At 41.1% G+C, this 13,008-nt stretch overlaps 1 protein-coding gene across 1 annotated transcript; it reads left to right on the top strand.

Annotated features, from left to right (window-relative positions):
* The first annotated feature begins 2,685 nt into the window (after positions 1 to 2,685).
* Positions 2,686 to 8,064, top strand: LOC145485963 (uncharacterized). Its single transcript, XM_081464632.1, has 2 exons — positions 2,686 to 3,617; positions 5,637 to 8,064. Exons 1-2 carry the CDS (start codon positions 3,322 to 3,324, stop codon positions 6,229 to 6,231), a joined length of 891 nt encoding a protein of 296 aa, XP_081320758.1. The 5' UTR covers positions 2,686 to 3,321; the 3' UTR covers positions 6,232 to 8,064.
* The last annotated feature ends 4,944 nt before the right edge of the window (positions 8,065 to 13,008 follow it).

Here is a 13,008-nt window from a genome sequence, read left to right on the forward strand (position 1 = left end):
GAAGTTCTGACGTCAGTAATTTTCACAATAAATCCACAATTTCCCTGCAGCAACGTATGATAATAAAAATTATTGGGTGAGTCTTAAATTCGTCATATCCAGAATATTCAAGATCTCTGTAACTCTGATCATCGAAATTCTTTAATCAGTATACCCGTACAAGATTTGCAAGTTACATAGTTCTGAGAGGTCAACTTAGCTTTGCTTGTAGAAAAATCGATCTGCTATGTACACAGATGTATCGTTTACTTGTCAGGAGTTGTTCATTTTTCTTAAATTGTTAGCCAACTATGATGATTAATGCTTCTGGAAACAATATGGCCTTCTGCATGGTTTTTCTACAGTGTTTCGCGGACAATCCTCCAATTTTTTTGGCTTTCCAGTGGCGGACCCAAACTTTGAGCTGAAGGGGGGGGGGGGGGGGGGGAGGGAGGGGGGCGGTTTTAATTTACTTGCCCTGCCGGCTTTTCTTCCTTCAGTCATTTCTTCTTTTTTTACCCAAAATAAGGGGGGGGGGGGTCCCTCCCCTAGATCCGCCACTGCTTTCTGCCAAGAAGTTACAAAAGATGCTAAGAGGTTTCAAAATATCTGTAGGGGTATGAATAATTTGGGCCCGTTGGATCCTACATCTTGTTGCGTGAAACCATTAACTGGACAACAAACATAGAAGGCATCAATTACTTGTTTGTTCGTAACAGAAGCTGTTCACGCTCCTGAATGCTTTTATATACTCTTGGTCTTTTAGACGAGGTTGCAGCAGCGTACTCAAGAGCTTTTACCACTTCGGCCATTGTGTTGTGCTTAGGTTAATTTAAACAGTGTCAAGACAAGTTCCAAAAGTAATATCTCCTCATTATGTAACAGGAAAAAAAGGAATTAGGATATTAGAAAAACTGGACTAGATTTAATTACAATTCAATATTGCAGGTTACTTCCTTGTAGCGATGAGCACGCACGCTAATTAGCCGTCATTTTCTTAGAAAGTTTAAAATAGCAATAACAATGTCTGTTAGGAAATATGACAGAAATCTCCTCAGTCGATGCAGTTCCCATGAAACGTAACACTGATTGACCTCGTATCAACTTCCATGAAATGAGGAAGCAATGTGGCGCAGTTCCAGTCAGTTGGCCATGCAAAAGTTACCCTTGTAATCGCCAAAGTTAATTAAAGCCCTGTTTTCGAAAATAAATTGACCGAGTAATATGACCTTAGCCCTGTTAGTCAGCCGTTACGTGTACTAAATTTTGTTAGTGAGGACTGCAAGACCGTCAGCTGGCGAGATGACAATCAAACGAGGAAGAGATTAATACATCTCACGCAATTGTTGTTTTAACACTTTATTAAATCCATTTTGAAATCACTGGTTATCCTTGCAATCTGATTGGCTCTCAATGGTGCGATTTATTCACGAATCGCACTATTTTTTGCTCTTAATCGCATCTTTTTCTCAGCCATTGAGAATGGGACAGTAAAACAAAACAACAAATCAGATTTCAATATTAGTTTAAAGTAAACAATAAAATTTCAGGAAAATGAAAGGCAAAAAGCCATTGTGTGGAGAATTTAGCAACTAGTATTGCCAAAACTTTGTTGTTGTGTTTTTTTTCCAAAAAACTTGACGAATGTAATTAATTACAGTTTCTAAATGACGATTATCAGCTCCTTCAGGCTGAACACCTACTTTAATGGAAGTTTCCAACTTTCAGTGTCCATTTTGACGAATATTTTGGCGATTTTTCTTCAACATCTGCTCAAAATCCGTATGATACCGAGTCCAGTAAAACATAAACAAACGAAAACCACACAACAACAAATTCAGGGCCATCTCAAGAAGGTAGATGTTTCCAGGTTTCTGGTAGTTTCAAACGAAGCAACAAAAGAGCTCAACTCTGTCGCTGTGAATAAACATAGTCAAAATACACCCCGCTCCACAAAACAGTGAATGATGAACGTCTTACGAAGCTGGTGTTAGTCCCGCCATCTTGGAAATATCTTGAAACAAATGGCGCCGCAAGAACTTGACAAGGTCCTGAGTATTGAGTCCTTCGCCGAGGTCACAAAAAGAAACGGAGATGATAACGAGCTGGACTCCCTTAAAATCATGCCATTAAACGGTATGAAAGAAAAAAAACGTACCATCCACTGGGCATCGTGCACTCGAGGGAGTTTCGCAACTCAAAAGAAATCCATCGCAGAATTACGCAGGATGCACCTTCAAATTCCTTCTCCAAAGACAATGAAAAGTCTCAGCCTCAACCACAGAAGAAAGAAAGACCTTCCATCATTGATTCAGGCGACGAGAATTGAACTTTTATACCTGAAGCAGACTATTTCCGTTCTGACTTCAAAACCGCTTGTTTCTTTGTCATGCTCGGATGAGTTTTCGTCACATGACATCGTTTTGCATACTAAATGAACGTAAAGGCGTTTCCGGTTCTGCTTTTTTTTAACAAACCGGCTACTGGAACAATACACCAAAAGTCTAAAAATTAAGGCGATGAAATTGTCGATTTCAAAATGGATCTAATAAAGTGGCAATTGAACTTCATGTCGTGCAATTTTGGTCTGAAATCATACCTGTGATTTCAAATCGAACTCGCGCTACTCGCTCGTTCGATTTTGAAATCACGCGTATGATTTCAGACCAAATTGCACTCCACTCAGTTCAATTAGCATTATATATCAGTAATCATTGAGTCATTTCATGGTGTACAACTGATTACCTTTAAATAGAAGGGTGCATCCGAAATAATATTTTACTGAAGTGGCAAAATAAAACACCAAACGGGCACACAAAGCTAATGAACAGGAATGATAAACATTGCGAAAGATTAGGACATGCACAACCAGTACGGGGAGACTCGGAACTTGAAATGTTCAGGCTAACTACGCTATCTGGTATGTTGTTCGCTTTGCTTGAGTTGCATGCCTGTAAATAATCCATAGACTGCGTGTTTATCTTGGGTAAACATACCTTTTGGTGTTACACACACCTGTATAGCTTACATAAAGAGACTGTTATCTGCCCATCCATCTAGGCGAAAACGTGTTCCAGATGAAAACAAGTGACTTGACATTTGCTACCGCTTTAGACAAGGAAATCACGATTGCACACACTAGTGTCATCACTTGCTGCATAAAAACCAAGTAAATGATGTTTTTGTACGCGCACTCTGAAGGAAATACAAACGACTTTTTGCGGAACGTAAACCCATCACACTTGTTGGAATGAGGAAGCCTTACCGATCGATGAGATCAGTATAAAAGTGATCCATCTGCAATTGAACTGACTGTCAAGACAGCCTAAGAACTGTGTTAAGATGTCTCTTTCAACTGGTTCCATTCTCTCGAAATTACTTCTAATCGCAGGGACTCTATGCTCTGTGATGGCAAGCTCGGATTTAAGAGCTTCAGTTCCGCAAGGCCTTCGGCTGACAGCTTACTCTGAGAAGCAAGTCAAAGGTTGCTACAACTACAATCAAACCCTGGGAATTTGCTTTGATGTCCGCAAAAGCTCCATGAAATTACTGAAGACGGCAGGCGAAAAAATCGTGTTTTACATGGACCTTGGTCCAAACATGTTCTACTACCAGGTTGTAGACCAAGGATTTATCGGGTAAATTACATTTATCATATATATTTGTTTAATAAGCACTTAATGACTAGCCCCAAGGGAAACAGTGAGTTTTGTTTCTCTGAGACCCTCAATGTTCCCCGAGGCTTCGCTAAATCTCAATGGTACAATGAAGGTGAGAAAAATACCAAATACTTTCTCAATCTGGAAAGAGTCATTGTAAACAAGGAACAATAGCCCAGCTCAAAGTAAATGACAACGACCTCATTTGTACAGACAAAGAGATCGTAAAAGAATGTGAATCGTTTTACCAAAATCTTTACGGTTCTAAAGTAGCTACTGACAACAAAGAAGGGGCGTTCTTCGTAGAAGAATATCAACAAACAACTTCTTGAAAAAAAATTGGTCTCGTCGATAGCGAGAAATGCACTGTCTGCGAAAGAGAAACAGAGAAACTTGCACATTTATTTTGGGCTTGCCCAAAAACTCAATATCTTTGGACCAATTTTAAAGTATAGCTACAGTCTTGCCAAGTCATTGTCAAAGAGACACCCTTAGAGCCTGATACAGCACTGGGTCTAAGGCAGAATAGCTCTAAACATAAACTCCAAATTAACTTCTGCTGCTTAAATGCTAAATATTACATTTGGCTATGTAAACAGAAAAAATGTTCTCCAAAACTTAACGATATCATTTCTTACTGTATTTAAAATATATCTATGAAATGCAAAAAAAATACAACTACAATCGCTTTAAAAAAGTGGGAGCTCTGTTGACTCGTTTGTAATCTCTTGACAGCTTGACCCTAGTCCCCTGAAAACGAAAATAAAAATGAAGGGAAAAGAAACGCATATATACCATACATATTTTCGCTGTCATATTTTCGCATATTTTCGCAATTCCGAATTTAAATTACTGACAGGAGTAAACTGGTGTGGTCTTCCCGTGCTAGAATTGTAAGTAGCGCAAGTAATCTAATTACGTTGTATTGTAAGCAGTGTAAGTATTAGTATTGCTAGTAGCGTGAGTATGCGTATTGTTTAGTGTAAGTGTTAGTATCGTAAGTGGCATAAGTAATAAGTAGTGTAAGTAACTACATTAATATTGTATTGTAAGCAGTGTAAGTAGCAATTAATAAAAAAAAAAAAAAAAAAAAACCAGCAAAACTCACTGCTTCCCGTGGAACCAGTCATTAAGTGTTTTGTTATACTTTCCAACTGAAGAATAGAAAAAAAAAAGTTGCAAAGAAATCGTTTGCTTGATGTCGGCTGGCTCACAAATTTGCCGCGGTTTCAAGAAGCACGACCTGATCACGTGTGAGTCGAAAGTTCAAGTTGTTGTTTCCCTAGGGAGTTGGTGAGTTTTGTTTGCCCTAGGGAGTTAGTGAGTTTTGATCCACGACACGTGACACGTTCTCCTCCAATCGGAAAACGTATTTAAGTTGGGAGGTATAACAATACTGTTTACCTCCAATTGACCTCGCTAGGATATTTTTAGCCTATGAAGGTAAAGTGGCCAAACGAACTGTAAAGTCAAATATTATATGTGTAGATTTCGTATGTTCACTTGCATACAGGCAAAGTCATTAACAGCCACTTTTGAGAGAATTTAAAATGAGACTCCCTGCCGGACAATATTTCTTTGTTTTATACCGTAAATTCTTTGTTTGGACTGGGAAATGTATTGAACCCCCTCTCTCAAATAAATACCCTCCCTCTCCCTCCTGTTCGTTTACAGCTAATACAACAAAAGACACTTGGTACTATCGACGATTTTCGCTCTACCAGTCAGACGCAAATTCACATACATATAGAAGTAAAGCGAGCTTTTGGGAGATATTACCTATATTTGCACCAAAACAGAATCGAATAAGGCCCTTCATTGATTATAGTGCCGTACTCCCCCACCCCGCCAGCTCCGAAAGTGCTTGACATAAACTGAAGCCCCCAGGGGGCTTAAAGAAAATTTCCGGTGAAATCGTGGTAAAAAATCCGTATTAAAAACAGCCACCGCTGTGTAAGATTTCACAGATTGAAATGTTTTCATAATAATATGTTGCAGGCACGGACCATCGCTGATTTATGTGCCCGATAACATTCCAAAAGTACCGCAGGTGCTGCGCGAGTTTCTAGCGATGAAGCAAAACGATGAAGAAACACCCCAAGAACTCGAGTTGCTGAAGTTCCATTATCAAGAAGTCGTCAGCGAGCTGCACTATGTTCCAGAGATTCATCTTTTGGAACTGGTGTCAGTAGCACTAAGTGACAACTCCACCAACTGGGAAATTCTACAGCGATTTCGTGTCCTTTGGTTCAATCTCCTGAAGACTTCGGACATTCAGAGTCCAGCAGAACTGGGAGCTGCGCATGATTCAGATGATGAAACCACTGATCAGCACGGCAAAAGAAAGAGGCGATGCAGTTTGGCAAGTGATCCCGGTAATGACAATTGTCAGGGCATGTGTGGTAAAGGATGTTCGTGTTGGTCCTTTGTCTGTGGGGATTGCTGTTCTCACCGAGGGTGTTACGAGCACGATAAGTGCTGCGAAAAAAGGTTTTTCAGCACTTACTGTCTCACGCCATTTTTTCATTCCTTCCATTGTTATGGATTTGGCGGTTATCCCAAATGCCTGCGCGGAAATTTTTGGGGCAAATAAGAGATGACATAAGCTTAGTTTGCAGTACTTTACACGTGAAAAGCAATTTAGTTTAGATTAGTTTCCGGCTAGTCCAGTCCCTGAACTCTCCTTTCTTCCCACCTCATATAGGAGCTGAACCCGGGCGGGCGAAAAGGGAGACTCCATTTTATAGCTGGTTTTCACGTGACGTCACTAAAATTCGAACTACAAAACTATTGATCTTCCTGAGATTTTACTTAAATGATGTATAAGAGCAGCTGAAAACTAATATGCACACAAATTTCGCTCCGAATGGGTTCTTGGTTTTGTGATACACTACGCTACAGTTCATGTCTTAGAAAAAGTATTATTTCAATGCTTTAGAGTTCCTCGAGGGATAAATTCACACTTTTGTAGCAAAACTCATTGACAGGTGTTTTTGTTGGTTTCCGGCCGCCATGTTGGTGCCCATACGGAGGGGCACCAACATGGCGTCTCCATACAAATCTCTATAAATTTGGGTAAAAATTTCTCCGCATATTTCGCATAAGAAAAATTGCTGTGACCAGAATTTTGGCGAGAGTCCTTGTATATTTCCCTTCTTTCATTTCCCAGATTCTGGACTTTATCTACTGACCGGTTTTGATTTTTGTCTTGATCTATTTTGAATTGCGTGACACTGAAAACCAGCAATAACCGACTCTATTTTTTAACCGCCCGGTTCAGTCCCTATATGGGACGGGAAGAAAGGAGAGTTCAGGGACTGGACTAGTTTTCCGCATGACAACGAATGGACGAGTAAAAGAATGAATGAATGAATGATTGATCGATTGATTGATTGAACGAACAAACGAACAAACGAACGAACGAACGAACGAACGAACGAACGAACGAATGAATGAATGAATGAATGAATGAACAAATGATTGACTGATTGATTGAATGACTGAATAAATGAATGAATAAATGAATGAATGAATGAATGAATGAATAGATCGATAGATAGACTTAAAGATCAATATCTTTTTATGTCTGCAAACGTACCATCACACGCGTAATATCATGAGTGATGTAAAGTTGCGTAGATCTGTAAAAGTAATTAATTTAATAAGTACATGATGTGTTACATAAATGTCTGCCTTGCAGGCGCACACTAAGTTTTTGAATAAAACTGTGCACTGCGTGATCATCTGGACTTTTTTTTCTACTTGAGGTTATTTCTTTCAGTCCGGTTATCTGTTTTAATTCCCGAGTCTTCAAAAATATATCATGCATTTTTTCTTTTCTTTTAATTTACTTTTGTTTCTACCATGAAGCTATGGCAATCTAAACTCTCCTTTGATTTGATTTCAAGTACATCTGGAAATTTCAGGTCTTGATATATCGTGTTTTATGATCCTTTTAGGATCTATTAGCGCCGTGTCTCCATCACGATTGGTCTGAATGCACGACACAGTCAAACCTCGGGGTAAATATCACACACTTACCTCCTCTCGGTGTGAAAATAAACATGCCATGCAGCGGATATTATGTATTCTGAGAAACGAACAGCTTATCCAGAGCGAAGCTACGGGAAGACTGCAAGGTTCGAGATGTCCCAGGGCAAATATCAGTATTTTGTTTTGAAGCTGATTGGAACTTGAACGTTTTCTTCTCTGTTTGGGTGATCTCGGCCGTTAAAATGATTATCTTATGAGGCCTTTCTAGTTTGTTAAAACGATTGAGTTATCCATTATTACTTTTTTTTTTTTTTGGGGGGGGGGGAGAATTTTATTCGCAGGCAAATAAGGGGACCTGTAATCCATCAAATATTTTCGCTCGCAGGCGATTGGTTTAAGCACGTTACGTGCTCCAGCTAAAACTGGGGAATGTCACTCCCTCAGTGATATTCCCCAATTTTCAAAACTGTGCGTGCTGCAAAAAATATTTAAAGAATAATAAACACAATAGTCTCCGTTTGGCGCGAAAATGTGCTCGGATATTTGTCCTGGACATCATGTGTTCCTCAAAGCTCACAGTTTTCCGAGAGCGGAACAGATAATGTCCACGGACAAATATCCGAGCGTACTTTCGCGCCAAATGGTAGCCTGAGTATTAGGCTTTTCTAACTCGCGGGGTAGGGGGAGGAGGAAACATCTGGCAAAGAAAAGCCTGACACAAGGATCTTTTTGCAGTCTTCCCCCCCCCCTCACAGCGTGACAAGCGTCAGTGTACGTATTAACCAATCAGAATCATTTCCGGTTGTCATGTTGACTTTGCATGCATCACAGATCACGATTGCAACGGCGAGAATTTGAGCAAATACTACGATTATCAGTTGAGTAAGGCACGAGGGAAGTTTGGTTACGAAGTTTTGGCCTTAAAATTATATGTTGTCACGGGAAACTTGCCTCGTTTCCGTTGGTAACAATATCAACAGCCGTTGGTCGCCTGTCGCGTCGCTTACAATTTCGCGCGCTTTGCTGCCAATGACGTTAAATGTCGAGAAGTTGTCAATGGATACAGAGCCAGTTGCTCGTGGCAACAACATGATTTTTACGTTAAAACTTGGTGACCAAACTTTCGTCGCGCCTTACTCAACTGATAATCGTGGTAATCCAGTTTCGATTCGTCCATGTTTGTAATGGTTTCCGAGAATATTTGCACAATTTGCCTCGAAAATTTTCACACAGAGTATGGAAAGTGTGTCGCCACTGTACCGCTGTTTTCTGAAACTTCGAACAAAGAGTTTCCTAATGTTTTGTGTGAAAAACCTGTCATTCTTGTGGAATTATTTCTCGAGTTAAGAATTGTTGTCATTCAAGACAGTGAAGACGGCAAAAGGTCTGTCTGTAAAAAATGCACGGAGTTACGGTAGGCATTGGCGGGTGGTAGGGCACTCGACGAGGCGAAGGAAAGCACTCCACGAACTCCTTCGAGAGCCAGTCCTAGGGGTTCAATTCCTGTTCGAGGCTGAAGATCTCTAACTGGAGTGACGCCAAAGGCGAAGCGGCAAAAAAGAGCACTTGTGAAAATGAAGCTGAAGGTGCACAGCGAAGACTTTCAACAAAGAGAGCTCTGTTTTCTGACTAATACTCTGAGCTCGACGATGAAATAACAAGCCTGATGAATATCCCGACAGAAAAGAATTTACCACCAATCGAAATGCTTTCACTTCCGGTAGTGCGACGTTATGTTGCATTGTGTATTATCCAATCAGCGTAACATCCAGATTTTGGATGTTCGACGTAAGCCAATTAAAACGGTTGTTTCAGGCCTTTCTCTGCAATTTCCGCCTACCCCTACCCTCTTGCTAAGAAAGTTAGCCAAATGGAGGCTATTGTTTATTTAAAATTCATCCAAAATTTTCGCTCGAACGCGATTAGTCTAAACGCAACTAAACGCGTGACGCGTAAGTATGCCCCAGCTAAAACTGGGGAATATCCGAGTGATATTCAGGCAGTCCTTGTGTTTCATTTGGAAAATTGGTTCTGAAGAGACATAAACATTTACAACTCAAACTTTAGAAGCGACAACGACGATTCTCTTCTTTAAATGGATTTAATCTTAGATCTGAGAGGTTACTATACCATCAGGTTGATGATTGCCGGCCTTCATCACTAACTGTTGTTTTGTGTGACATTGTGTCGACATTACGATGGTCCTTGATATACTGGTATTTTGTTATATTATTGTTATGAATCCCCTCATTCTGATTGGCTAATAAATGAGAGCGATGTCTGATCGTGGCGACTCAGCGCCGTGACCTAGAGGTAAAATATAATTTATAAACGAAACTAGGATCTTTATCTTTCAATTCAAGGTTCACATAATTCTGTGACATTTATCTTGACGGACATATCATCACGAAGCTCATGAACTGAACGCCAAGTACAACCTCGTTCTCAGGACTAAGCTGGCATGACTGACAAATACACCCGGAGGGGGGAGGGTGGTACTCTGTTATATGCACTATATAGGTATGTGCGGCCCCAAAGGGTATGGTGTTTAGCCGTTTTGGTAATAAATAGGGTATCGATTTTGGCCATCTTGGTCATAAATAGGGTATGGTTTTTGCGCTCTAGTCTTCAATTGGGTACGGTTTTTGAAAGCTTCAAATTCAAAGCTTCGACCGTCCTCGAAGAGGCGTAGCTACTAATGTTATCACTTTTGTAAGTAAGTCCGTCCGTATCCCTAATCGAAACCCATCCGTGTAACCAAATTCTTCGAATAGTTTTCGTAGCCAAACAAATCAAATTCATACACGCATAATCCTCGGATAGTGTTCGTGGCCAATCAGAGCATCGACGGTCCCTGTCATAAGTCGATGGGTCGTTACGAAAGGCTACCAAAGCGATATCGATGATCGCTATCGATGATCTTTCGTGTTTGGAGTCGAACAAGTACTCCCAAATTAAATTCAAGGCTAGTTGGTATACAACAAGGGTGGGTGTATAATTCGATCTATCGACCACTTTGACGGTGGCTTTTAACCGAAACTTTCACGCTTGAGAGCGAATAGTTCTCGGTAGTTGGGGACGAACGAAAAAAAGGGGCGAGCGTTTCAAATTTCCATACTGTCTTATTTTCTTTTATAATTACATTGCTTTATGGCTTGAGCATTTTCATTTTCCAGTACCTATGTAAACGCAAACCATCCACTAGCTAGTTAGCTCGAAGGAGAAAAAAAAGAAGCTCGAAGGGAAAAAAAAAGAGCCCCGCAACAGGATTCAAACCGCCGGCCTCAACCCGCTAAGCCCTGATCCTCTGACATAAACCTTACCACTTTGCCAACGTGACACTTATGAATTATTCATAAAATAAAACATCTACACCGTAAACACCAGCGTATAAACCGCATTCGAGTTTGGCAACTTACATTTTGGAAAAAAAAATTTGGACAGAAATTGAAATAAATCACACCTGGAGTCTTGAAATCAAAATAAATCAAAAGTGGATTTGTAGATTTGCTTTATGGTGGTCATTCACGCATGCGAATGGCCGTTGAGAAACCCGACCTCCCAGTCTTCAGTTATAAATTACAGTTACAAATATCAGTTTTAAATTTGTATTTAGTGAGCTAGCCGTTCATACTGAAAGTAAAATGATAATTTATCCGAGTGGACCGCTGCAAGGTTTTTTTTTTGTACATTTTGCATACAGTCGGCAAGGAGGCGGATACGATTGACGTCTTTTAACTTTTGGAAGGTATTATTATGGGTTTGGAGGGTACAGGAGGGTGAAGGCATTGTTGGGTCCCCGTAAGGATTGTCCTTGCTGTTGCAGGTTTGAATTGGTGGGCTGCCTGGGTCTGGACTGGTTTGTAATGAGCTGGTCTGGTAGGTGGGGCCTCTCTTGCCTGTGGAGTCTTTTACTGCTGAAGTCAGGGAAAATATTTCGTCTGCTTTGATGATGATGAGCCCCAGTGCCACACAGTCAGACCCAGAGAGAAAGGCTGGTTTGTTCATCGTGACGTCTCTCGGAAGTATCTGGAGTGTGTGCGATTCATATCTTTTTTTTTTTCTTTCGCACAGAAGGTCAATCTGCGTCAGTGGTTTCAGCGGCTTGGCATAGCCATAGGGGTGAAGGAGGTAGGGGTACTTTGTTACCTTCATGTTTGGCATCAGCCTGTGGAGAGCATCTTTAGAGAAGGTATTGCAGGTGGCGGCAGTGTCTATCTGGAATGTCACTGGGGTGAATTTGTTCCCAGTTGCAGACACTGGCAGGGTAACAAAGTACTTTTACTTGGTTGGATCTGTGTGGACACTGTGTATTTGCGGTGTTTCCAGGGAGCAGCACCGTTCTTGGTAGTTATTAGTGTAGTATTCCACAGGGTTTTGATCATTTGCCGTGTGTAGCATATGTATGTTTTGTTCACGAGGGGTCCCGGTTGGGGCCAGCTGCGAGGGGTTTTGTTGTCTCGACCCCTGACCTGAGTTTGCCATTGAGTAGTTCTACGTGGTTGTGCTTGTTGCGGGGGAGGGGAGGAGGGAGGGGGCTGGCTCTAGACAGACTCTGTAAAAGTGGTCATTAATTTCACACTTAGTACATGTTTTGCCATTTGCAGGGCATGTTTTCCAAGCGTCAGGTCCACGCCGATCTCCGCACCAAAAGCAGGTTCCATGGTCTCGCTTTAGTTTCTTCTTTTATGGCTTATCCAGTATAATTTACTTGTTCCACAATTCCTTTTGTGGCTCTGTAATGAGTTTGTTGGCTTTTTGAGCCGACTCAAGGGCCTTGGCTTCGGCCACGGCACATTTCATCCGTCAGCGCGTTGAACGAGCATAGGCTGCCCGCCTGTCTGACCTTAACCTCCCATTCTTGAACAGATTCGTTTGGGCTTTGCTGAGTGTTCCAGAATTTAAATCTGTTTACCATGAGGGAGCTTCCGATAGATCTAGTGTAGTGAAGTCGTAATTTGTCATTCCAGATCCATGGTTTTGTCCGCTCATCAGCTGCTATCTGAGGTTCAAATGTGTAACGGATCACCTGCAAAGCTTTGTCTGGCATTGCCGATCGAAGCGCCGTATTTCCAGCAAAGGTTTCTTGAAATGATCTTCTCTCTCCGTCTCAGGGTCTTTTGCCCAGTTTCTGTAGTCGGCTTGGATACAGTAGTCGTGGAATCTGATTTCAAAGTTCTTGAAATTTTCTGACATATTTCCGCCAAGTTTCAAGTCAGGTCGTTTGAGGTTCGCCATCGCTGTTTGACGAGTTGACAGTAGTAGGTTTGCTAAATGTACCTTTGGTTTCCGTGAATGCTTCTCTTGTCGATTTATCGGGTCAATCCCACTCCTGACACCATGTTAGCCGGCATAAACGACTCCAACAACACCAAGA

Source organism: Orbicella franksi, chromosome 4 (genome assembly GCF_964199315.1).
Source record: "Orbicella franksi chromosome 4, jaOrbFran1.1, whole genome shotgun sequence".
NCBI lineage: Eukaryota > Metazoa > Cnidaria > Anthozoa > Scleractinia > Merulinidae > Orbicella > Orbicella franksi.

Coding starts and splice junctions, on each gene's coding strand:
- LOC145485963 (XM_081464632.1), top strand. CDS start 3,322: ATGTCTCTTTCAACTGGTTCCATTCTCTCGAAATTACTTCTAATCGCA. Junction 3,618..5,636: donor GTAGACCAAGGATTTATCGG/GTAAATTACATT, acceptor AATATGTTGCAG/GCACGGACCATCGCTGATTT.